General features: G+C 46.0%; 1 protein-coding gene across 1 annotated transcript; it reads right to left on the reverse strand.

Annotated features, from left to right (window-relative positions):
* Window positions 1-183: 183 nt before the first annotated feature.
* On the reverse strand, window positions 184-25,114 carry LOC119185036 (uncharacterized). The gene is made up of 9 exons (XM_075870221.1): window positions 24,868-25,114; window positions 11,913-11,959; window positions 10,506-10,553; window positions 9,297-9,332; window positions 7,781-7,883; window positions 4,897-5,051; window positions 2,416-2,469; window positions 1,461-1,496; window positions 184-329 (listed from the first exon to the last, which is right to left on the reverse strand). Exons 1-9 carry the CDS (start codon window positions 25,112-25,114, stop codon window positions 282-284), a joined length of 774 nt encoding a protein of 257 aa, XP_075726336.1. The 3' UTR covers window positions 184-281.
* Between the last annotated feature and the right edge of the window lie 1,282 nt (window positions 25,115-26,396).

The following is a 26,396-nucleotide window of genomic DNA, read 5'->3' on the forward strand; positions in this document are numbered from 1 at the left end:
GATTTTGCAGGGCTTACAAGATGGCTTTTCAACGCCATTGAATTGGGTCACACTTGCGATTCGTTATTTCAAAACGAGTAACAGAATTGATCATATTCAGTCACAGAATTGATCCTATTGAAAACGAACCACAGAATCGATCATATACGGAAACAAACTGAACAAATATCTTGCTTATTAAAACTTGTGCACTTTATTTAGTTAAGCCACATCTGGCTACGGTTGTAGCAGTCCAAGATACCATGCATGGCATGCCTTTCGATTGGTTTCTTGTAAGTTCTTCAATCATCCGGAAATGGAAGGCTTGGTGCAATGCTAAAGTAGATACACTGAAACAAAAATGAAATTTATTGCAGAGCTTGCTCGATTGAGAGATATCACGTCTGCGTATCGCGTAGGCGATTACTGCGTACATTTTAACGTGGGTAATCTAGAAACCTCTGTAATCGGACACAAATTTAGAAGTCCACTGCCGTTTCGATTCAAAGGCAGATGCACACACGCATGCGCAAATGGGCACGCAGTCCCGACGGACGGTCGGTGACCCTGTCAATGGAGCACATTGCTGAGTGCTTGTGCAGCACTTCTTCATTAATGAAGGTGATTTGAGGACGCTCCTGGACCGTCTTGGCGAAGCCTCTCCGGTCTTCTTACGTTGTATTCGATTATAGAATTCCACTCAGTGCTCTCTGTAGGCATATAAAATTAGGCGTAGCCATGTACGTGGTTTTATCTGTTCATAGAAAATACCAAACTCACACTGCGCCGTAGGTGACTCCAATGCAAACGTATTTGGAGAACTTTATCGGAAAGTCTGCTGTGACAACTATGCAGTTGAGACAGTTATGTTCTAAGAACTTCTAATTTAGTAGTCGCCTACCACTGGAGCACTGCTTAAGAATGCTAGCTCTTTATTGCAGTCTATAATCTGCAGGGCCAGCTATAGTCAGAATACCGCATTGCCGAATATTAGGCCTAATAGGCGCACTGTTTTACCCTCGTTATGACACCATCATTATCAGCGTACTACGTCAATTTTTTTCATAACTGATGAGAAATTCAGATTTGGTTGTGGTTTCCATCTACATGCTTGCAAGGTTTTTGTGACCTCTGTACTAGAATTCGTGAGGAGAGTACAGCTCAACGAAGTCTTCACCTATGGTGGCAGTACGCAGCTTCTTTCATGTATTGCAATAAAAGGATGTTGCTGTCAAGCAAAGAATGTTTTAGGTTGAATATCTTTGATATCTGTACAATTAGAATACTTCTATCAGAATTGTTCAATTAGTTATAGCTGGCTCATCTTATTTTTCGAATGTGTGCAAAAATTAATAACATCTCCATTTCCAGCGTGTAATAATTTCCAGTATTGAAGAAGTAGTACTGAATCATACTACTGCAAAAGTAAACTTTCATCGTGATTCCTAGTCCTGTTGCGAATAAGATGAAGATCGACTCACCCGCACTAAGCCAAGCAGATCCAGAAATGTTTGCCACTACAGAAAGGAAAACTATGTGAGACATGAACCAAAGGAGAAAAGAATTCTCACAAGGATTTCACTCCCTCCTTCACCCATTCGCATGCGCACCCCCCCCCCCCACACACACGCACGCACACACGCACACGCACACGCACACAAACACAAACATACACACGCACACGCACACGCACACACACACACACACACACACACACACACGCACGCACGCACGCACACACACACACACACACACACACACACACACACACACACACACACACACACACACACACACACACACACACACACACACACACACACACACACACGCACGCACGCACGCACGCACGCACGCACACACATGGAGGTAAAAGAGTAGAGGCGCGTGTACTGTATGATGCCAGGGCATGTTAAAAAACTCGTACCAGATGGTCCCAATTCCCGTAATCCTCCTCTGCGGCGTCTCTCATTATTTTATCGCGTTTTGTGACTTAAAACCTCATTTATTATATATATTACTATTATCAGTAAAATGTCTATTGCTAATTAACATCAATATTTGAAATCTGCAAAGCACTTTCGTGACCCAAAATATTTCCTGAAGCGCAAAACAATGAAAATCCGAAGCTAAGTGTTTCAAGAAATGTCTGAAAAAATTAAACAGAAATGGCAACTTTTCTTAAGCTTTATTTTTGACCCATTCATCGTTGGCCGAAAATAAAACATCACTAGCAGAAGTAGTCGCTTAAAACTATTTGTCCGAATTGTAGAACCTGTGGTCTACACAAGAAATAGTACAACTTACTGCAACAAATGCAACCTAGGAACTGTAATTTAGGAGTAAAAAAAAGCCACATAAGAAACCTAAGAAACTATAGTTATTAAAGTTCACGAGTAGTGTAGCATATTCAATGTAACATGCCTTCATACTTACGGTGATGATGTCTCCTTCCATGCAGTGATTTGTAATCTTGTTGCGCTCAGCGCACTTTGAAAGGAAAAAAAAATCGGGAATTACCAAAATGCCTTACACACGGTGAGTTTACTGTTTTGGCAGAGAACTGATCGTACCTCGTTCTTACGCCCATCATTTAAAAAAGCCTAATTGTTCTTCATATGCGCATTGTATATGAACCTTATTACACTTTGTTTTATCGTTATACAAATTGCAATAACAGTTGCTTATAACTTGCAACACAATGTGTTTGAGTGTTCTTTCAAGTGTTGGTCACAAAGTCACTGTTACTGCAATTAGAACTGAGCTGCAATCAGGCCTAATGATGCTGCCGTATTCTATGGTTCTGTTTTATACGATTCTAGACTTTGGTAGCCTCAATGCTGATTTCGAGCTAGAGAGCCTTTGTAAAAGACAGACATGGCCAAATCGAGTTGATTCGATTATGTAACTCCACCAAGTTGATACCACAATCATACGTTCGCTTTTGCACACAAGTCAGAATGTATAGATGAGGAAGGACTACTCCTGGGTCTGCAGGTGAACGCATTCGGACGGTGAAACTGAAATATAGCGCCCGCTCTACTTTATTTGGAATCTGGCTTCTGCTGTGAGTCCAGGTCTCTCCAAGCACTCACAGGGTCCCTTACGCATTCAAATAAGTAGACGTGAAGATGAAAGCCATCTTATTATTCTTCTCAGTCCATGTATTGACTCTGCTGCCCCAACTCTCTCATAGCTTCATCCACCTAATATGGTTTTGCAAGGCCTCCACGATCGAAGGTACCTCCCCTGGTTCTGAACTACATCCGTGATGTCTCCGTGGCCCACCTATGAATAAGCTGCGGTGCCATGTGATGACGTCATGTGACGTCTCCAGGACGTCCTGGTGGCATCAGAAAAATGGGTAAACGTGTGATGTCATGATGACCTCTTCTGGCGACCTCATGGCGTAATGTTTTTTTTTTTTGCATCACTCGTGTTGTTCCGAGCGCAGCGAGACGCCGACGCTGACGATGAATTCTCGCGTTTGATTGTGATTCTAAAGTCTCCGCCTCAATGCTGCAGGAAGATGTCGAAAATTACTAGCAAAAACCGCAACTCTTACCACATCCAGGATCTATAGGAGGCTAGTTGCAATCTCAGCGATCAACCAAGGCTGAACGTGAGGACCCGGAACGCTGCCAGATCACAGGGCATACTGAACTAAGAGCATCTCTCCTTGGCTAATTCATAAATACTAAAAAACAATTATTGTTTTCATTTCAAGGACCAGCGCACTTGTATTTTTGCACAGCCGTCATTCTTATCAAATTGAAAACGTTAGCCTATCGCTAATAGTCTCGTATCGCCCATGTACTGCAGCGCCGCGGCGAAATGTGGCAATAAGAAAAGAGTGATGATGCACTTCTGTTTATTGTGGTGCACACCTTCTCAGAGTTTTCCTTATTTTTTTTGATTGCCTAATATTTTTGGGACACACGTAGCTGCAGTAGCAACAATCGCTATCTAAAGCAATCATTGCTCACCAGGATGTCCGAACAGTAGATATCAAAAAGAAAGCGTAAAATGAAGACACTATAGTGGCAGGATTGTAGGTTGTAAGAAGAACGTACCACTCTCTCCTTCTATTTTACGATTTCACCACTGCGCCTCGCCGCTTGAGTGGTGCGAGGCCATCTACCACCCACTCGCATGTTCTCTTCATGAAAAAACGTGGCTGTAAACGTGCAGTCACTTATATACAGCATCTTTTCCTAAACCCGTCGAAGCCTTGCTGACAGCAAATGCTAGGCCAATCAGAGCATGGAAATTTGCACGCGCATGCGTAATTACGCGGTTCTTTTTGTTTGCGCCGTGACCACGCTATTGAACGAACTAGCTTGGCTTTTAGCATTGGGATGTATGTAAATTGATTGCGACCTGATTTACAAGACAATGCCGGTCACGTTAAGACATTTAATGTTACGTTTGCTAAAATGAATAATTTTGAAAAAATATTTGTCAATTATTCCAATAGAGGGAGCAGCGATTGAGGGCGTTATGGTAATGGTCCCTAGGGTAATAAGCAGATCAATACAAAGCGAGCGCACAGCTTTATTTATTCAGACACTCGACCATTGTCATTGTGTGGTACTCGGGAGAATGGTGTCATGGTAACTTTTCACAGTAAATACCCTCGTGAGATTTAGTACACATAACTCGAAAAAAAAAAGCTTTGGGAAGGGAGAATAGTGTGACATGAGTCTTGACATGGTGGTCTTAGCGCTAAAAAAATAAGAACATATGTGAGAGGCAGACAGGCGCAAAGCGTATACAGACAGGGTCGCTCTGTTTCTCACATGTGTTCGTCTTTTTTAGAGCTAAGATCACCATGTCATGTGATCACCAACTCGTCGAGCAAGAAGTTCTCGCTAAGACATGAGTCTAACTAGAATCTTTGAGAGTGGTGCCTCTTACCGTCCCCAAGCCGTTGACGTCAGGAACGCTCAACGTAACCGGAGCGTCACAGGTAACTGGAACCATAGCCAAGTACTGCTCGCATGTGTAGTTGAAAATATTGCTTGGTAGAGCATATCCATTGGAGCACCACCGTACAATAAACTCGGTAATGGCTAAAGAAAGAAAAAAGGCCATGGCTGCGCTGCGAGCACAAAACAGCGAATGTGACAGCCACACACACTATACGAATGAAGTCCAGCATCGAACTCATTTAGCGTCCAACTCGGCCTAACTAAAAGAAACGCTATCGCAAGAAAACGTGACTGATGCGGTGAGTGTAGCTACCTGACATAAGTGCAGAATCCGCTAATCACAAAAAGAATAGGACGCGCCTGACTGCGCCTTACCCCTCAAATACACAGTCACTTCTGGGCTCATGCAGCCCGGAAGTGACTATGGGATCCTTTCTGTGCCTACCGCGTGAAGGAAAGCGGCTGGCGTATCTGCTCTCCACTTGAGCCGCGACCATCAGCAGAACCGTGCAAGCATTCACTCGCACATACAACACACAACCTGTGTGGTCGCTATAGCCCTGGGACTTAGGAGGCAACTTCAAGATGACGGCGTCATATACTTGGAGTTCCGTGTAAATGCTATGGCCATAAAGGTGTGCAAGCTAATGCGATAAAAGAAGACTTGCAATCATGGCGGCCAGCCCACTGACTCGCTAACTTCTGGCGGTATTGGAACTTCCGCCAACAATGTTTGGATCTGAACCATGAACACCCGTTCATGGTTCAGATCACGAGGAATAATCAGGAGATAAAACTAACTACCAAATAGCCAGTCGATCATGAGGTGTTCGAGTGTATGGGAATATAGTGGGATCAACACAGTGCAACGAAGCCCTCCGGGTATACGTTTCACTTCCAGATGCGACAACAGGCTAGTATACTCTGGGAAGAGATGATACCGTTAGCTGACCCTTATGATCAAGAATCTGCGAGATTAAATGAAGGGCTGAAAAAGGTTTCATCTAAAGCCAACGTGAGTTTGTGTTCTTGCGTTATTTGTTGCTAGAAGCTGCCATTTTAAGCAAGAACTCGCAATTATCTGGAACTTGGGCACGCAAAAATCACTGCGCGTCTTCGTATGCGTGGTTCCATTTCCGCCCACTAATATTCTTTCTTTCCGATGAGGTTCACTCAAACGATTTCTCGAACATTTAAAGGGCGAGATTGCAGCCCAGATGCATGTTGGGTCATGTGTGAGTGGCACCAGTAAGCCTGGTGTGAATGAGTGAAAGACCACAAAATGCAGTTGATGAATGAACCTAGTTATGAGAAAGGACACTCCACCCTTCTGAAATATTATCGTAACATATCAACATCATGAAACAAACCGCGTATAGGGTCTGACGACACTCGAACGTTTTACGCCATCCACAACATTCCTATTGGTTGTGTTTTTAGAGTGAGGCTATTTACCTCTTCTACACAATGCACGTCAAAGAAGGGGTTCCTGGTCGGCTCACGACCCAAATATTATTATCTGGACTGTTGTTTTACATGCCAAAGCCACGCGCAATGATGAGGCATGCCCCAGTTGGGGCCTCCGAAAATTTTAGGCCATCAAGTGCTCCTCAGCTTGCACTGACATCACAGAGTTCACAGGCCTCTGCCATTTCACCTACATCAGAATGCGACCGCCGCAGCGGGGATGGAACTCGCAGTTCTCTGGGCAGTAGTTGCGCACTGTACCCACAGTAACACCTAGGCGGACGGCAGACGACTTTATGTAGACAAAATGATTAAAAAACATGGGCCACAAATAAAGGTGGTGATCACTTGCTCACGTAGACTACATAAATGTGGACACAAACGGAGATGGCGTAGCTGGTGGAGCATGCTCAAGCAGACAAAATAATGGCAGAATAGATGCAGACACCATGCATTGTTTTCGTGCCACTAAAAAAATTGCCCTGTATCTGCATGTTAAACTGCAAATGTTGTCGAAAGTCGATAGTCTTGCGTCTGCGGAGAGCGAACAAAACGTTTATTTAATGTTCTGCGAAAGAACATTGGCGAATGGTACTCTGGAGGCGCTGCGTTCGAGTGCCTCGAGCGTGCAGCGGAGGCGAACGAGCGCATCAAGTCACGTCACACGAGAGACACGAGCGCTATCTGGCAGTTATCTTGGAAAGCCCGTCTCGGAGGTTATAATGTGTAGAACGCAAGGCGACGGGTAGGTGCCACCACCGTGTCGTCTTAGCAAAACGTTGGAAACACTTGCCTTTTCGTGCAAGCGTTGCATGGTCAGCGCAACTTGATAGACTCTAAGGTTCTTAGAATTACTTATGCATGCCTTCTCAAGTAAGAGACACGCATACAGAATATTGACGTGTTGTTATAGTGCCTCAGATATGCGCAATAGTTGCTTTTCATTTGACAATCGCACAAGTACGAACGCTGAACCTTGAGCAATATTGGTGGGCGCTGCGGATGGGGTCGGCCATTCGGAGTACCATTTGGCCACCTTGCTGCCGTTTAGGGTACCGCTAAGGGCGGGCAAACAGATAATTGTACAGACAGACAGGCCACAATTTTTGCGCCGAAGGGTCCCAAGAAAGACTATCATCTTTAAAAACTAAAAAAATAGTTGAAAAGCGTCGACCGCAGCAACGTCGGTACGAACAGAGAAAGCAGAACCGCGAAAAGTGTTCAATGCCTCGAACGACTATGAGGCTGAGCAATATGGTCACCATCTGAAGTCGGCCACGCCGAAGCAATAAGCGGAACCGGCGCCTTTAGCAGAAATGCGAATGAATGCCGTTTCGCTTGTTATACGTCTCATATCGCTGTTGCTGCACGAAAAAAAAAACGGTAAACGTTGGTGAACTTGCCAAAACTTTCGTTGCGGTCTTCTTCTGAAAGAGTTGCTGCCACAGAAGCATTGAGCGCAAGTGCCAGGATGAGAACTTTATATTCAGGGTCGTAGCTGGTGCACTGCAAGAAACCGTGGAATAAAGCAATTGTCACTTCCCATTAGCTGTTCCGAAGCCTTTAGTAGGGTCAATATGAGATGGCGAAAAGATGGCAAGATAGTTATTTATATAAAGCCGACTTTCGCCTATGAATATTTGTCTACAGATATACCTTGAGACTCATAGTCAATCCTAGGACAGATTTCACGTGGAAGGGCACACTTAATTGTGTTATAAGAAAACATGCTTGTGCATAAGGAGGGTACAGGGTAGTAGTAAATTAGAGTGGTGGATTGGCACAAAACAGCCTAGAAGATATTCCGAGTACACACTATCCAGGCTTTGCGCACTATACAAAATGTATAGAAAACTAGAATCATCTGCTGTGGAATGCGAATAGCAATTAGGTAATGAAATGCTAAGAATTTAACATGTTACATGGTCTGTAGAAGGTAACTACAGCACTGATCTTGATCTCTGTAAAACTCGCCATTTTTCTCTCAAGTAGTACCAGGAAAGGCTTTGATGATTACAACTATTTAAAGATGTATACATACTGTTTGAATAAATACATGTCTTTGTAAAAAAAATTATGTTTGGAGTGTACAATTAGCGTTTGAAAGAGCCGCGTATCTTCAACAGATGAAGGTAATGGAACTTCATCAGTCACAAGATACTGTGGTGCACGGTTCCACCAATCAAGGGATTTACGCAGCTGTGCACATTGCTTTTTCAGGATGAATACCTTCAGTGCGTACATCAGGGAACACGCTGGAAAGGGTCGGCAAAATGGCAGTTATTGGCCGGTACGTTCGGAGGTGTGAAATTCTCAGGCGCAGGACATCATTTGGAAGCTTGCAGTCAGAGGAGTTAAACTAAACGGGACATGTTACAGCCGAATGGCTGGCAGTTTGGCTTGTTGGTTCATGATCGCGAGTGTTGCATCACATAACCAATACATGTACAAAATCCACAATCTGTGTTGTGCACTGTGTGTCAACGTCTCTTCTCTTAGCCCCCTGCGTCGTTTGTGGAAATTCAAGTCTGGGGGCGTTATTTTCATCTTACTGGAAATTGACCACATTGTACATCTGCGGAGATCGTTTAACTGATACTGTGAACTTACTAAATCAAACTGCAAGTTTCAGCTTCATTCTTAGCAATGCAGTCCGTTCTGTGCAGACGAGATCAGAACTCATTTAGACCCCATATTTACTTTCCAGGAAGTGCCTCATTTTGTCATGGGCACGTAAACATCTGTAGGATACAGCTAAAGATATTTTTCCCGCGCTGTACTAGCTAAAGTTGTTTAGACCAGTTCTAACGGGAGGCCCATCGAGATATTACTTCTGGGCCTTCTGAAAATGGAAATGCTGCACTTTCTTATATGCGTTGCATTTTGTGATACTGCTAAGAAAGTGGAACTTGAACTTACGTTGATTAAACCTCGCACAGTCTCGGTGTCGTTTTCCTGAAAAAACAAGAGACGAGTGTGTCTACGGTTACGCTGTGGCTTCACTGAAAGGTGATAGTAGCGTATGCTACTCCCCCCTCACACACACACACACACACACACACACACACACACACACACACACACACACACACACACACACACACACACACACACACACACACACACACACACACACACACACACACACACACACACACACACACACACACACACACACACACACACACACACACACACACACACACACACACACACACACACACACACACACACACACACACACACACACACACACACACACACACACACACACACACACACACACACACACACACACACACACACACACACACACACACACACACACACACACACACACACACACACACACACACACACACACACACACACACACACACACACACAGTTGACATTTCTGCGAAAGATTACACTGAGCTGATATATGCCAGTCCACAATATGAGAGTTTACTTCCTCAAACAACAGTTATCTACACAAGCTGAAACCGTGTTGGCATAGTCAAAATGTTTATTGAAGCAAACGTTCATGGTTAAAAAAAAAGAACCAATGAAACAGGTACGTAAATGACGGAGTCTTATGGAGATAGCATCTCTTCTTACATTCCTGCCCCATTCAATGTTATTTTCGCTGCGACGCCTTGCCAAGTAAAGTAGCCTGCCTGATCTTTCTTCAGTACAAGCGAGCATCAAACTAACTGCTTTTTTTGGGAACGTTATGTAGCCTCAAAACATCGAAAATTGATTACCAGAACAGTGCACGTCAGCTATTGCTGGAAACATTGGCTATGTGATAACACAATAACAGAAGTTGTATGTAATAACAAAATCGTGGGTGGTTTCTCAACTCATTTAAATAGGAGATTTCGCGCTTTTTGGGCTGCTTCTTGAGCAAGGCACAACTTTTTTCCCACCCGAAAGGAAATAGTTGCCTCACATTGTATGGAGTGTAGATGTTAAGAGATTGTTGGTCATAGCTTGCTTATGTAATAACACAATAACACAAGTTGTATGTATTAACACAACCGTAGATAGTTTCTCACTGGACCAGATCGAAGTTTTCGCGCTTTTTTGGGCTGCTTCTTGAGCAAGAGGCTTTTTTTCCCACCCTAAAGGAAACGGTTGACTCACATTGTATGGAGTGCAGATGTCAAGGGGCTGTTGGTCATAGCAATGCGTCTGGTAAATAGAAATATAAAAAGTAAAGTAAGCAAGCTTTTCCGAATTACAAATACAGTAACATAAAATAAAATAAAATATTCGGACACAGAACAAAGTTGTCAAGAAGCCTGCTCGGTTGGCTTTGAAGCGGACTTTGCAATTATCCGTGTCCTGAGGTCAATGAGTGACAAAGGCCCAGACATTCGCCGCAGACTATCTTCGCGATGAAAAACAAGTGTACAGTCGCGCATTTCGGCGGATCGGAAATTCGCAATTCGCAACAAACGCAATAAGCAATCGAACAGAAACTCCGAGGTTTGTTGTCGAAACGAGTTTTGTTGTTGCATGTCATTGCACGGCCACAGACGGCTCATCACACTGCTGAAACAATCAGCGAAATGAAACTGTTGATGGTTTCCGCACGGCCCGGCTCTTCACAATTCAGAAACTTTCATTGTGATTCGTTTCTTCGGTTGCGATACTTTTTATTATAACCAGTATAGGTAACATCATTTCATGGGGTTGTGTGTGCATCGTCGCGCAAATATCTCCCAAGAAGGAGCAAAGCATTTGTGATGTAATTTTTCTTTGAGTTTTCTCAGTCTCCACCGTGTCTGCAATCATCTTCATAACATACCGCCTTGTCTTAACTTGCACCTGTAGCAGTTCATTTAGTGATTAGTTTGTTTTGCAATAGTTTTCATCGCACGTATATTTGTTTTTTCTCTTAGTTCACAGCATATATTTTTGCGGTGTCATTGTTTTAATGAAAGACTAGCTCGTTGCTTAGCAAATATTCGTGTCTGCTCTATGAGTGTGTCAGTTATTGTGGACATCACTAAATGCGTAACGCTGCATGGATCGACCCGGCAAATAATGTTTGAAATGTACTCCTTTGAGGCATTTCAGGCGTCGTAGGCGTTAAGAGGAAGCTTGCAAGTCTGCCGCAACACCGTTGCTATATCTGCGGGACCCCACCGACGGGTGTGACAGATACTAATTGTACTGTATCCTGTGAAATATTCGCTACACTGTTTGGTCTGAAATTTTTTTTTGTATAATCCCAGGCCTTGATTGGACCAATAATAATAATAATAATAATAATAATAATAATAATAATAATAATAATAATAATAATAATAATAATAATAATAATAATAATAATAATAATAATAATAATAATAATAATAATAATAATAATAATAATAATAATAATAATAATAATAATAATAATAATAATAATAATAATAATTATACCCTAGGCCTAAAGGCTTTTCCCTATTATTAATTAATTGACGCATGAAAGCATTGCTTTGAAATCAATATTGAAATATTACGAAGGCAGCATGCATATACGTACTGCATGCAGCTGCTTACCAAGTTAGCCGTTAGGAAGTCCGGCAAAGTTATGCTAGTGCAGGGTGCTGTAAGAAACGAGTTATATGTCGTGAGGAATCTGGTTATTATATAGCGAGCATAGTAATATCACTGTAGCAAAAAACTCCCTCGGAAACGCTCACACAAAGCGCCCACATCATGTTAAGATCATTTTGAAGGCAAAATCATCATACACCCGGTGGGAAAAAAAAAAAGAATCTCCTGATTCACCGAGACAGAGCAGCATTTAGCGAGACTTGTTAAGACAGTGCGGGACTTCATAAATGGTGACAAAGCAAACTATTAGGTCGGTAAAAAGTGACGTGATTCACAAGTGGATGAACTTGTGCCAGCGGCGTAACGAAAGTTTGGTGACGACTGTGTCGTGAGGCATTGTATATGGTGCAATATTGTGACGTGCTCATTATAGAATGATATCGCACGAATTCGGCACCATGGGATGTTGTAATCACATGACACCGTCACTTGGTCAAGTGTGTCTCAATTACAGAGGAAGTATAGAACCGCGTGAGGTGCAGAGCACTTTTTTTTGGGGTGGGGAGTGGTGAGGAATTAGCACAATCAACTCAGAATACGAAGATAGCATTCGCCTTCGTGGAGTCTTAAGGAAATTCGCAAGAGTCCACTTGACTGTACTTGTATATTTTAACAGCGAAAGCTATATAGGGCTCGTAGAAGCGAAAAACTGCTCGGCAGTGGTGTCACGAGCGGTCTCCATTGGCTGTACTATATTACGTCGTTCTCAGCGTCGTACCCAAGCAAGCGCGCCATTGCGTTGTGAGGGACGTCGTCCATTCCATCTCAGCCAGGGCGCCAAGCACGCGCGCATAAGTTTCTACTGAAACCTGCCACATGAGTATGCCACGAACAACTATAGAATGAGCGCCTGCCATGCAAACGTGAGAGAGCTCGCAATCGCCGGGTCGGTGGTGCAGTCCGGGCACAAAAAAAAAAAAACATGTCCGCGAGATCGAGTGCCAGCAGCAGCTGCGTACCGATGATCAGGCAGCCTTCCAAGCCGTGCTAAATTGTGAACGGGAAAGCATTCGCCCGTCACGGGCGGATCCTGCAAACAACGCCGCCGAGTTAACTCGCGATTGTAAACGCTTGCAACAACGCAACGCGCCGAGCCAGCGCCATTGCGGGAACGACAGCGTCAACGTGACGACTGAGGGAGCCCGTTCACCTGGGCGAACGTCCGCTTTCGGCGGGAGTTTCTCCAGCGGCCCTTTGGCTTCGGCTGCGACGTCTGTGACCGCCTGTGGTTCGAGATCAACCACTGTGATTAAGGCATTGCGATACGAATTGAACCACTCATTACACTCCTCCATGAGTAACCATTTCAGGCACAATGTGCGGCATTTGATAATAAGGGCTGTGATAAATTGAAGGCAAACAAGTGGCTAACCTTATTAAGAAGCACGAACATGTAACCAATAATTATGAAAGGCTTCGGTGCAGCGTCGGGTTGAACCCACTGCTAAACACTTAGGCCGCAGGTTACCGCTTTCGCTGGTTAACCTGTTGCACGGAGTGCTTAAGCACTGTTTTTTTAATTCCGTGCATTGTAAAATCTGCCACTCAAGTAAAAAAAAAATTTGTGTCCCAATGTTTATTCTAATACAGGAGGCTAAGTTCAAAGACACCATTTAGTTGTTAATCATAAACGGGGACCATGATATTGGTACTGGAAGATACTATTATAAAAGAGATTTATTAAGCAGAAAGGTTGATGCTTGGAAGGCTTGGAAAGCGATGCACCAGCCGCAATTCACGAGCTCGAGCCGCTGCTGCACACTCAATCCTGCTGCCTCTGCGCCGGAGTACTTCCTCTTCTTTACAATGGCCCCACGGAGAAAAAAAGGAGCCATCCTGGGGACTTAGTCCTGTGCAGGCGGCGTTGAACCGTGGTACTGCTTGAGCCTCTGGATGTGTACAACCTCGCGGTTGCGACGTCGCAAGTCTGATGGTGGCGTAAGAGGCTCAATGAAGTAGTTTACTGGCGAAGTTTGTTCGAGAATACGATATGGCCCATCGTACTTTGGCAGAAGTTTGGAAGAGAGCCCAGGTGTGCGATGCGGCACTGACAGCCATACAAGAGCACCCGGAAGAAAAACGGGAGTTGAGGTCTGGGCATCATGAATTGCTTTTTGCCTGTTTTGGTCATCGCAGGTAAAGCGACGAGCTAACTGGCGGCATTCTTCTGCGTGTCTGGCGGCGTCCAAGATCGGTAGGCACTCGGACGCGTCCGGTCGATAGGGCAAAATGGTGTCAATGGTGTGGGAGGGGTGACGGCCGTAAAGGAGGTAAAAAGGGGAGAAGCCTGTTGTTGCTTGCGTTGCCGTATTATAGGCGCATGTAATGAATGGGAGGACTAAGTCCCAGTTAGAGTGGTCAGGCATCACATACATAGATAGCATGTCACCGAGAGGACGATTAAAGCGCTCGGTAGCTTCATTGGTTTGAGTGTGGTAAGCGGTACATGTGCGATGTACAATAGCACACTCAGCGAGCAATTTTTCAATGACCTCGGGCAAGAAGGTGCGGCCGCGGTCACTGACGAGTTCTTGAGGGCCTCCATGACGCAACACAAAATGATGCAGTAGGAAAGTGGCAACCTCCTGTGCTGTAGCTGTTTGAAGAGCAGCGGTCTCAGCATAGCGCGTTAGGTGGTCGATAGCAACTATTATCCACCTGTTGCCAGTCGGAGTCAGTGTAAGTGGCCCATAAATATCTATTCCAACCCGTTCGAAGGGTCGAGAAGGGCATGGTAAAGGCTGCAGTTCACCGGCGGAGGCGTGTGGTGGAGATTTTTGGCGCTGAAATTCGGCACAAGAGCGGACGAAGTTGCGGACGAAGGTATACATACCACGCCAGTAGTAGCGATGTCGAAGTCTTTCGTAGGTCTTGAAGACTCCTGCGTGGCCACATTGTGGGTCAGCGTGGAAAGAGGAACAAATCTGCGACCTCAGGGTTCGTGGAACCACGAGCAGCCACTTGCGTTCCTCTGGTGCGTAGTTGCGTCGATAGAGAACCGTGTCACGTATCGAGAAGTGTGGAACTTGGCGCCGAAGCGTTCGCGTCTTTGGGAGTTCAGAAGTATGGGAGAGATGATTGAGAAGAGACGCAGTCCACGGTCATTGCGTTGTTCAATAGCAATGGTGTCAAAGTCAAGCGATGACAATGTGGAATCGCAAGTGGAGTCAGCTGTGGCATTCTGGGACAGGGGGGAACGGGAAAGGGCGTCGGCGTCAGCATGCTTCCGTCCTGACCGATAAACCACGCGTATGTCGTAATCTTGAATTTTCAATGCCAAGTGAGCGAGGCGGCCAGATGGGTCTTTCAACGTCGAAAGCTAGCACAGCGCGTGGTGGTCGGTCACGACGTCAAAAGAACGACCATATAGATATGGGCGAAACTTTCCAAGGGCCCACACAATGGCCAAGCACTCCTTTTCTGTGACGCTGTAGTTGCTCTCCGCCTTGATAAGGGTGCGACTAGCGTATGCCACGATGTATTCCTGATGCTCCGGTTTACGCTGTGCGAGCACAGCACCCAGGCCTACACCACTGGCGTCGGTGTGGATTTTAGTTGGAGCTTCAGGATCGAAATGGCGTAGAATGGGTGGCGTCGTGAGAAGCCGTCGCAAGGTGGTGAAAGCCTCATCGCAGGCAGGGGACCACGATAAGAGGTCTTTACAGCTGCTGAGAAGTTGCGTGAGAGGTGATATAATAGACGCGAAGTTTCGGACGAATTGCCGGAAATACGAACACAAGCCGATGAAACTTCGAAGTTCTTTGATGGTGGCAGGTTTAGGAAACGCCGTAACAGCTCGCGATTTCTCGGGATCCGGGAGGATGTCTTCCTTGGAAACAACGTGGCCCAAACTGTTCAGTTGATGCATGGCAAATCGACATTTTTTAGGTTTAATTGCAAACCAGCGCTAGTTAAGCAAGTAAGGACGTGCTGAAGGTGACGTAAGTGTGTGTCAAAGTTAGGGGCGAAGACCACGATATCATCGAGGTAACACAAGCATATCTTCCATTTTAGTCCACGCAGGATGTTGTCCATCATTCGTTCGAACGTTGCAGGTGCATTGCAAAGTCCGTAGGGCATGACGGTGAATTCATATAAGCCGTCTGGCGTGACAAAAGCGGTTTTGGGGCGATCAGCCTCCGCCATAGGCACCTGCCAGTAGCCTGACTGCAAGTCTAACGAGGAAAAGTACTCGGCACCCTGCAAACTGTCCAAAGCATCGTCAATGCGCGGTAGTGGATAGACATCCTTCAGCGTGATCTTGTTCAATCACCGGAAATCGACACAGAAACGAATAGAACCGTCTTTCTTTTTGACGAGAACTATCGGAGACGCCCATGGGCTCTGCGAAGGTCGAATGACGTCTCTGCGAAGCATGTCGTCTACTTGGTCAGCAATGACGCGGCGTTCTGTAGCGGACACGCGATATGGTCGTTGTCGCCGCGGTAAGTGGGACCCAGTGTCGATGTGGTGTTCTACTGCTAAGGCACGGCCGAGAGATGTTTGTTCAACGTCGAAAGAATGGCGGTAGCTTTCAAGAATGGTGAGGAGTTGTGAGCGCTGCGAAGATGTCAAATCTGCAGCGATGAATGGTTGAAATATGTTTGCCGACGTTGAGTCAGGCGCTGAGACGGCAGCCAGTTCACAGACGGAGGTAGAAGGCACCTCATCGGCGACGGATATAATTCTGGAAGAACTGATTGTCTCGACGTGGCCAAGGCACTCGTGACAAAGTAGGGATAAAGACGACGACTCATGATTATAAATTGGCATTGTGGTTGAGCCTTCTACAAGATCGAGAGCAGCAAAAGGCAGGGGGAGGGCTCTTAGGGCGACGAATATTGGAGATGGTGTGAAGAAGACCGTGCCGTCGGATATGGCGCTGCATGAAACTGGCACGAACGCAAAAGAGCATGGAGGGATGTAGGTGTCATCACTAACGACAAGTTTAGCGGCAAACTGGGTGTCGACGGACGCTTGGTCATCCAGTGAGCAAAATTCAACCTCAGCCCTAGCACAGTCGATTACGGCGTTATGACGCGACAAAAAGTCCCATCCCAAAATAATATTATGGGAGCACGATGAAAGAACCATGAACTCTATCGTATACAGAACGTCCTGAATTGTCACGCGGGCTGTACATACTGCGGTTGGTTGAACAGGTTGAGCACTGGCTGTGCGAAGCAATAATCCGGAGAAAGACGTCGTAACCTTACGAATTGAGCGGCAAAATCCAGCATCTATAACAGAAACAGCTGCACTGGTATCTACAATAGCGACAGTATTTTCGACAATAATCAATAACATTGGTAGGTGACAAATGAGAACTTGGGCAAACCGGAACTTGCGCAGTTCTTGCCTCAGGAACTGCGTCGTCTAGTTTTCCTCCTCGTTAGGCGCGGGCCGTCGACGCATAAGAGAAGGCGAGCGGAGACGTCCCGACCGAGGGCGGTGGTCGTCCTGGTAGCGGGCTGGCATTGGAGTGGAGGAACCGTATCGCGCGTTGGAGTCAAGCGGGAAGAAAGGCTCACGGCGGTTTTCATTGGTGATATGCGTCCGGCGGCGGCAATACCTTGCGACGTGTCCGGGGTATCGACAAGCGTAACATATCGGGCGATTGTCGAGGGTGCGCCACGGGTTGGCGGTGTTAGTGCTGATCCAGTGAACTGGAGCTGGGGGATAGCTCGCGCGAGGCTGGAACGGAGGCGCAGGCGCCTTGCGAGTTGGCATGGCTGCAGCCGCGGCGTAGGTGAGAGGAGCAGCCACAAGATTAGGCTCGCGAGCAGCTGGTAAGGCCTCGGCGACCTCTCGTTGAATGACGTCACGTAGAGACGATGGTAAAGTTGTGGTAGCTTCTGGTGTGAAAGGCACCAAGGAAAGCTGTCGTGTAACTTCTTCACGGACAAATGCTTTTATTTCGGCTATTAGTGACGCTTGGTCATAACCACTGATCACACTAGACAGCGATGCCAAATCGTGCGCTGGAGGACGTCTTGTCAGAGCTCGCTGCTTCCGCAATTCATCGTAGCTTTGGCAGAGGCTAATTACTTCGTTAACAGTGGTCGGGCTTTTCGCCAAGAGCATTTGAAAAGCGTCGTCGTCAATCCCTTTGAGGATGTGCTTACATTTTTCAGCTTCCGTCATTTCGGCGTTCACACGTCTGCACAAATCGACGACGTCTTCTATGTAGCTTGTGAAGGTTTCACCCGTTTCTTGTGCGCGTGTGCGTAAACGTTGCTCGGCACGAAGTTTTCGGACGGCAGGTCGATCGAAGACTGATACAATCGACGTTTTAAATTGCGGCCACGTTCGGACGTCTGCCTCGTGGTTTCTAAGCCAAAGGCTGGCTGCACCCGCGAGGTAGAACGACACGCGTGTCAACTTGTCCACGTCCGTCCATCTGTTTAAAGCGCTCACCCGTTCGAAAGTCGAGAGCCAATCTTCAACGTCGTTGTCATCTGTTCCACTGAAGATTGGAGGCTCCCGTTGAGGAACACTGCCTGGACAGGTGGCCGGAAGAGATGGAAGCGTCTGCTGATCGGCGTCCGGCATAGCAGAAGGTAGCCGTCGAGAACGGAGTTCCAGGATGGTAGCGAGAAGGTGTAAGGGACGGTACCCGGCACGGCTCCACCAATTATAAAGGAGATTTATTAAGCAGAAAGGTTGATGCTTGGAAGGCTTGGAAGGCGATGCACCAGCCGCAATTCACGAGCTCGAGCCGCTGCTGCACACTCGATGCTGCTGCCTCTGCGCCGGAGTACTTCCTCTTCTTTACACTATATAGAAAAACTACACTATTATTACAGCAGAGTTTAGGGAAACAAATGCTAAGCATATCAAACAGTGGCATGTCTTTGCAGCACTGAGGTGCTTCTCAGCATTGAATTGAAGCATCATTGAGGATTAGCAGTCAGGGCCTGAAAATTAGCCGTTAAGAGCGTGAAATATGTTTATTGCTGAAATTAAGATGGTGCTAGGTGTGACGAACTGCAGATACATGTGTCATAGATGTTGATGCATAAACGTTTATGAATGGGAAGAGAACACTGAAGATATCAAGCGCAAGCTGACAATTACATTAACCGCGGTCTTTACAAACTTTCCAGTAAGTCTATACACCATTAAATGTCTTTCTTCGTTTGGAGAAACTTACTTAGCTTACACTTCCTGGAACAAAAATACATATCGGACTTAACGACTTATTCTTTATCAAGCATGGTAATTGAGCATTGTAGACGCTTTCCCGCGGTCATCGCGCCTCTAATGCCAAACTCTCTTAAGGAGAGTTTTCCCACAGAGATCACCGCCAAATGACCTCCTGGTCGCAGCGACAGCGCTTACCAGATCCAGCTTGCACCCCAACCAGAAGTGACGCAATCGCTGCAATAACGCAGGCAATCATGTTGAATGCTATCCGAGTGAATTCCTCGCCTGAAATGTTCGAATTCACAGCCGTCCCTTTTATAAATCACCAAAACACAAAGGCATGCAAATCTGTACACTTCCTGTGCAGGAAAGTCACAGGGGCGGCATATTGAGCGCGTTACGATGAATTCACGTGTTGACAGGCCCGCTTGAAATAGTCACGGGACCTATGCGGACGTATTCAAAGAACGAATGTCTAAACTCTGTGGCAGGATGCTATTTCACGAGGAAATACACCAGTTTGTTATTCTGCCGGATGTATTACAGCTGAAAAGGCGAAAAATAAAGCTCGTAAAAATAAATAAACGTGTCTGTTTCCAAGGGGAATGACCTGCCGACAGGTTCTTGCTGATTTTGGCCTTTCAGCTTGAAATCGCAGTAACCCGTGACGTTCATAAATGAAACAACAAAAGTATAACGATATTTTCTGGCGTGTTATAATGTGATGAAAAAAGCACGTGTGGTACACGCCCACTAAGGGGGACGTGACCGTATCCCACAAGGGTATGGACATCTCTCAGGTTACGCCAAGGGACAGCACAGGAGATATGAGGTGATCAACGGAAATCGGTGTATTGAAACACATTCTTATCACGATTGTTAGTGCCTTTTTGTTTTATGCTTCTATTCCAATAAGGATATCACCTTATTTGATTACTGAAGCATCCATTCGGAAAAGTTTGGAGTGCTGAAGCAACGTCGTGCTATGTCAAGTTGACTGAGACGTGGTGTTCAACGTCCTAAAACCACCATAACATTATGAGGGACCCCGTAGCGGAGGGCTCCGGAAATTTCCAACACCTGGGGTTCTTTACGTGCACGCAAATCTGAGCTCAAGGTGCTATGTCAAGTTGTTCGAGTCGTAGCGCACGAAAAATTACAGGGTAAAGAATGTGACGTTTGTGATATACGTGGTGTATATCTCGGTCCAGTCGTGTTTATCGCAAGCCCCTCGCCAGCAAGTCTGCAAAAAAGTGAAGTGAAGTGCTGAGTTTGATTAGCACGACAGCATGACTAAACTGCACAAACAAGGGGCCACGGAAATTTTGTCTAACTCCATGTCTTTCTCTCTGCACTTTGATTTTGCGTTTGCTGTAGCCTCTTTTAATTTCTCACCTGAAAGAAATGATTGAAACTGCAGATAAAAGTCCACATGCATCCTATTCTGACACATAATGCAAATTAATTTGGCCCTTCTCTGCACTAGTGGCCAGCGAAGAGCAGGATACGTGTGGTATCCAACGTATTGATGATGTTGAGTGGTATTTGTTGATGCGAGGGACAATTGATGGCCAAAGAGCGCCATTTCAATAAACTAGAGATATGAACATTGATATGATGTGTGGCAGTAAAGGGGCCTTAAAATTCCTCGCGCTAAGGCGGGTAAAACATAGAAGTAATGAAATTATGACAGTGGCGTGAAATATGTGCAGTGAAAGTGAATAGCAAAATGGCATGATAATAAAACCACGACGAAGATGTAGTCACCGCAGCCACGAGCACGGTACAGAGGTCGTGTTACGGATCACCTCTAAATATGAGCTGAAAGCTACGAACATTTTTTTAAGAATGTGAAAAGAGATTGGAGTTTAAAAAGCGGATCCCTACTGATGAGCATCCCTGGGTGTAGTGGGAGCTGCTGTCGGTAGGGCAGTAAAAAGTGCTTTTTTATTATAGCATCTAACTCATTTCACTGGACGAGAATGTGGAGAACCGTAAGGGGTTATCCACATCTTTCACACAATTGTGGATTGCCGGTGGACAGAAGATATGAATGTGTTGAGTGCGTATGTCCTGTTCTTAGCCTTGCAAGTGTTACTTGTGTCGCGATTTTGATAGTGGCGGTCAATTTCCTAGTTGTGGCCTAATAGCATGGAGCTTATTGTCTGTGTGTCTATCCCACGTGCTCTGCCAATATCCGTAGAGCTTTCGTTTTAGAAAAGGTTTCAAGTCAAGCGCAGGGTTTGGTATTGATGCATTGGAAGTGGTGTCGTTGGTGGAAGCAGTCAGCTTGTCCACCAAAACGTTCCCTTGTATCTCGATCACGGTGCCCGGGCACCCAGCAGACAACGACATGCTGTTTTGATGTTTACATTGTGCACAGAAGTGAGTAAAGTGACACCAGCAGGGAGTTTTTGTGTTTTTTAGGAGTTTTCACCACTTGATCCACACTTAGGGAATCTCTGTTTATTACCGGTTTTTGTAATTTTATCTGTTCGATGTGTTTGTTATCTGTTGTATCTGTTTGATGTGGAAAGCTTCTCCTGTGAAAATGCTTGCATCAGGCTGAAGAACGCTGGCTCCGAAAAATGATTAGCCTATCGCTGCTTATGGCACAGAACTGTTGAACTTTGAGGCATAGGTTAAGAACTCAGGGCATGTGTATTTATGTTGTAGTTCTAGGAAGTTTGGTTTGGTTTGGTTTTTTATGGTGCATAGGCAGCTTAGGCCATCATGCATCAAACGCATGGTATGATTCAGTTCTATGAGTGCAAGTGGTGCGTGCTTCGTGACTTACACAAAAGAGACATCACAGTCAATAAGCTGCTACTGCCATGGTGGCAGATATGCTGCCAGAGTCATCAAACAGTGTTCAAGAAGAGGCACACCTGTTTCTGTGGCCAGGACCTTTACACGGAGCGAATATAGGGCTGCCTCAACAAAGGACGGTTTTCGAACAAGCCGGAACAAGACAAATCATAATTGTGAAATGAGAGGGGTGTTGCTTGTCTGCCCTCACATTTAGAAAGTACGCAAAAGACAGCTAACAACTCTGTAGGTGGAGACACTATTCATTCAAATCCACGTACAGGCTCTCCCCAGGGCTTGTTCGAAAAGCACCCATAGAGAGGCGAATGCCTAGGTGGTGGACAGGGTCGAGAATCTTCAAGGCTCATGGTGTCACAGACTGAGAGGTTATAGCACCGTAATCAAGGTGTGTGTGTGTACGAGGCTTTTGTATAAACTCATGAGACATTTTCTGTCACTACCACATCTTGTGCGTCACAACACTTTCAAAATATTCATTGTTTTTAAGGACCTGTCTTTTAAATAATTGTTGAGTGGGATGAAGGTTAGTTTTGCGTCAAATATTAATCCAAGAAACTTGTGCTCGGTCTTCACTGACAGAGGTTGACCATGCAGGTCAATTTTGGGGTCAGGATAAAGGTCCCCCCCCCCCCCTCTGACGCAAGTGCTCTTTTGTGCGTTGAGAGTAAAACCATTCTCATCTGCCTAGTGAGGTACTTTGTTCTACCCTAAATGAACCTGACGTTGGCACATTGACACGTTGCACGATCTGAAACCAATCTGTACATCATCGACATATATGCAGTAAAAATATTACTTGGGAGAGACAGGTGCAAAGAATTCATTTTAACTATGAAAAGTGTGCAGCTCAATACAACGCCTTGTGGCACTCCTGTGTTTCTTGGACAAATATTCGAGATAAGACAGTGCCAACTCGGACACGGAATGTCCGGTTGGACAGGTAGCTTTCGATGATTGTCAGCATTCTACCCCCCACACCTAAATGTGACAGGTCTCGCAATATGCCAAAGCACAATGAAGTGTCATTTGCCTTTTCGTATCGAGGAACACAGAAAAGAAAAATGCCTATGAACGAAAGCTTCGCAAACTTGTGCCTCGATATGGACAAGGTGGTCAGTAGTCGACTTAGCCTCTCGAAACCCGCACTGACGTGGGTCAAGCAGGCCATTAGTTTCAACGAAGTGCATCAGGCACTTGTTAATAATTTTCTCAAAGACCTTGCAAAAAGACCTTGCAAAGACAGCTGGTTAACGCTATTGTCCTGTAGCTGGAAACTGATGATGGGTCCTTGCCTTGTTTTAGAATAGGTATAACGATAGCTTCCTTCGAAGCTGATGGTAGCTTGCCGGAAGACCATATCGCATTATACAGGGACAGGAGAGCTTTCTGCGTTTCAGTGGGCAGGTGTTTTAACATTTCATATGCCACACGGTTCGGGCCTGGGGTAGATTTATTGCAGCAGGTAAGTGAGGACTGCAGTTCAGCCAAACAGAAAGGTTCGTTGTATGCCTCATGTGTTGTGGGCTTGCGCTCTAACCTCTGTTTTTCTATTCTGGTTTTGTATCATCGGAACGCTTCACTATAGTGTGATGAGCCGGAGACCTGTTCGAAGTGCACTCCGAGAGTGTTAGCCTGGTCTTCCAAATTCTCCCCTTGTGTGTTCACTAGAGGAAGTGAATGTGCTTGTCGTCCTGCCACCTCACCAACCACGTTATAGACTCTCGCCTTATGTGTGTATGAATTAATGCCTGATAAAAATTTGTGCCAACTTTCACTTCTTGCCTGTCGGCACGTCCTCCTTCCTTGCGACTTGCTGTTCTTAAAGTTCCCAAGATTATCGGCTGTAGGCGAGTCTCTAAGCAACTTCCATGCCTTATTTTGTTTTTTACGTGCATCACGGCACTCATTATTACCCCATGGGACTCGTCGTTCGCCTGATGGTCCACATGTTTGCGAAATAGATTTCGTAGCTGCATCAACCAAGAAAGCTGTGAAGTAGCACATAGCATCTTCCATGCTTAACGCCCCCGTGTCAGTCCAAGTTAATAGAGTCATTTTTTGAAACTGCTCACAATCGGCTTTGTCGGTGAGCCATTTGGAAACCTGTGCAGGACATGTATTTGTTATTGATGTGCTGATAACAATAGAAAAATGGTCACTGCCGTAAGGCATATTCATGATTTCTCATTTAAGTATAGACAGGAGTGATGGAGATGTTATACTGAGGTCTATTGCTGAGTACGTATTGTTAGCAATGTTGTAATATGTTGGCTCTTTTCGATTCAGAAGGCATGCACCCGAAGAAAAAAGGAACTGTTCAATCAAGTGACCTCGCGCAACGCAGTAAGAGCCACTCCAGAGGCTGTCATGCACATTAAAGTAGCCTAGGACAAGGTAGGGTTCTGGAAGTTCGTCTGTGAGGGACTGAAATTCATGCTTTTCAAGACGGTGTTGTGGCAATATGTAGAAAGAGCCGATAGTCACGAGCTTAACTAAAAGAACTGCTCGAACAGCCGCCGCCTTAAGTGATGTTTGTAGTGGTAGGTGTATGCATGCAATCCCTTATTGACTATAGTGGCAACACCACTCGATGGCACAATGACATCATTCCGGTCCTTCCGAAAAATAACGTGTTGACATAAAAAGTTGGTGCGTTTAGGTTTTAGGTGTGTCTCTTGTACGCACAGCACTTTAGGCGTATGTTTGTGTAAAAGTTCCTGGATATCGTCAAGGTTTCTCAGCAGTCCTCTGACGTTCCACTGTAGTATTTGTGTCATTTTACTGTTGTGTGAGGCTGTGTGTACGAAAGCGTTGCGTTAGGTTACAGGTTTTTTGGGCCTCGTGATTCGGGGTTTTTCTTTCTTGGCGCGCTACAAAAAGTTGCGCCCATCCTTCGGCGTCTGAGGCGCCGGAGGAGTGGGACTTGTATCCATCACCTCTTGTGGGGTGGCAGATGGTGCCTGCTTGGCAGGCACGTTCACAGAACTTTCGGACCTAACTGCGCTTGCAGTAGTCCGAGGTCCAGCAGACACGGGGGTCTGCCGACCCTGTTTGCCGTATGGCGGAGCTGCACAGGCTGCTTCAGCCGGGGGCGCTGGTGGCACCACCGCGGCCACACTCTGTGTGACATTTGCGGGTGCAGAGACATGTGGCACGGCGCCCCGGCGCATCACATCCACGAAGGAGGGAAAAGACTGGCTGTATAGTGCAAACAGTTGACGTGCTTCTTCATATGACAGATTAAATTTGACATTAAGCTCTACTATTTGTTTCTCTTTTTTACCATGTGGAGCATGATCGTGAGTAGGCAGCGTGATCTTCTCCACGGTTGGAACAATGAGTTGTTTCTGAGGTGCAGTTGTCGGATATGTGTTGCACGGGCAAGTGACGCTCCTTCTGCAACTCTGTGATCCATGCCCGAAAAGTTGACTCTTCAAACATCGACGAAGATTGGGAATGTATGCTTGTGCTAAGTGGCCGTGTCCGAAGGGCCAAGTGATCAGTGATGCGCGGAAAACGCATTTGAACTGCGCGCCTGTGAGACTATGGAGAAAGACGACGTGTGAAATTGGGGCACGCCGTGGTGCGAGACGCGGTGGAACGAGACCGAGAGTGAAGGGGAGGAGGGTTGGCAGACGTGGCTGGCGATCGAAGAACCAGGGCGTGGGAGCAGAGACTTGTCGGGATCCGGACCCGAGGTAGCCGCAGGCTCCCACAAGGGCCAAATCAGCCATCCAAGCACCTGTGGCCAAACCAGACGTATACGCTCCTGGGGCCGAAGCAGCCTTCCGACCACCTCGGGCCTGGCGTGGTTGAAACGTCGCCAGGACGTACCCGCCAGTCGATCCACGCGTCTACCACAGTGGGCCTCAGTCAGCGTTCGTGAGCAGCATGGCAGGTCAACGACCCAAGTGGTGAGCAGCGTTGCCGACTGCAGCTGGCAGCGCAACTACGGCGTTACGCAAGCATCGAGTGCCTTCACCCAGCTTGTTGAGCCGTTCAGCCCTTTCTCGAGACATCACCGACGCTCTGCCCCCGGTGAACTCATTCTTTGCTTCATTCGATCATTCACTTTTAGGGGCGAAGCTCCTTATAGCAACACCCGTTCGTCCCTCGTAGACGTTGTAGTATTGTGTAACAAGTATAACATTTTGACCTCCAAGGTGGGGCCGGTGAGAGATTTCTTCTGTGCGTTGTTGAAAAATAAAAAAATAGTGCTCAATGTAAATGCCACTGGCTGCTAAGCGGGAATGAGGGACATGAGAATTCGGCTTTTAGTTAACGCGCACACTGCGAATTTTCTATTGTTCAACAACGCACAGAAGACAAGAAAGGGTTGCTACGTTATACTCGCTGGGCGTAACCTCCTAGGTTTTAGAAAGGTTTAGCGAGCGTTGGGCGGCATTGCCGTGAATACAGTGAACTAGTATATACCTTGAACTCGAGGTGATT

The sequence above is a fragment of the Rhipicephalus microplus genome, chromosome 8 (assembly GCF_043290135.1).
Source record: "Rhipicephalus microplus isolate Deutch F79 chromosome 8, USDA_Rmic, whole genome shotgun sequence".
NCBI lineage: Eukaryota > Metazoa > Arthropoda > Arachnida > Ixodida > Ixodidae > Rhipicephalus > Rhipicephalus microplus.

What these genes read in the sequence shown, in the direction of transcription:
- LOC119185036 (XM_075870221.1), bottom strand. Translation starts at nt 25,114, where the DNA reads ATGCGCCGGGGCGCCGTGCCACATGTCTCTGCACCCGCAAATGTCACA. An exon ending in ACTTCCTAACGGCTAACTTG is followed by an intron (nt 10,554 to 11,912) that starts GTAAGCAGCTGC and finishes TCTATTTACCAG; the next exon opens with ACGCATTGCTATGACCAACA. An exon ending in AGACCGCAACGAAAGTTTTG is followed by an intron (nt 5,052 to 7,780) that starts GCAAGTTCACCA and finishes TTCTTTCTTTAG; the next exon opens with CCATTACCGAGTTTATTGTA.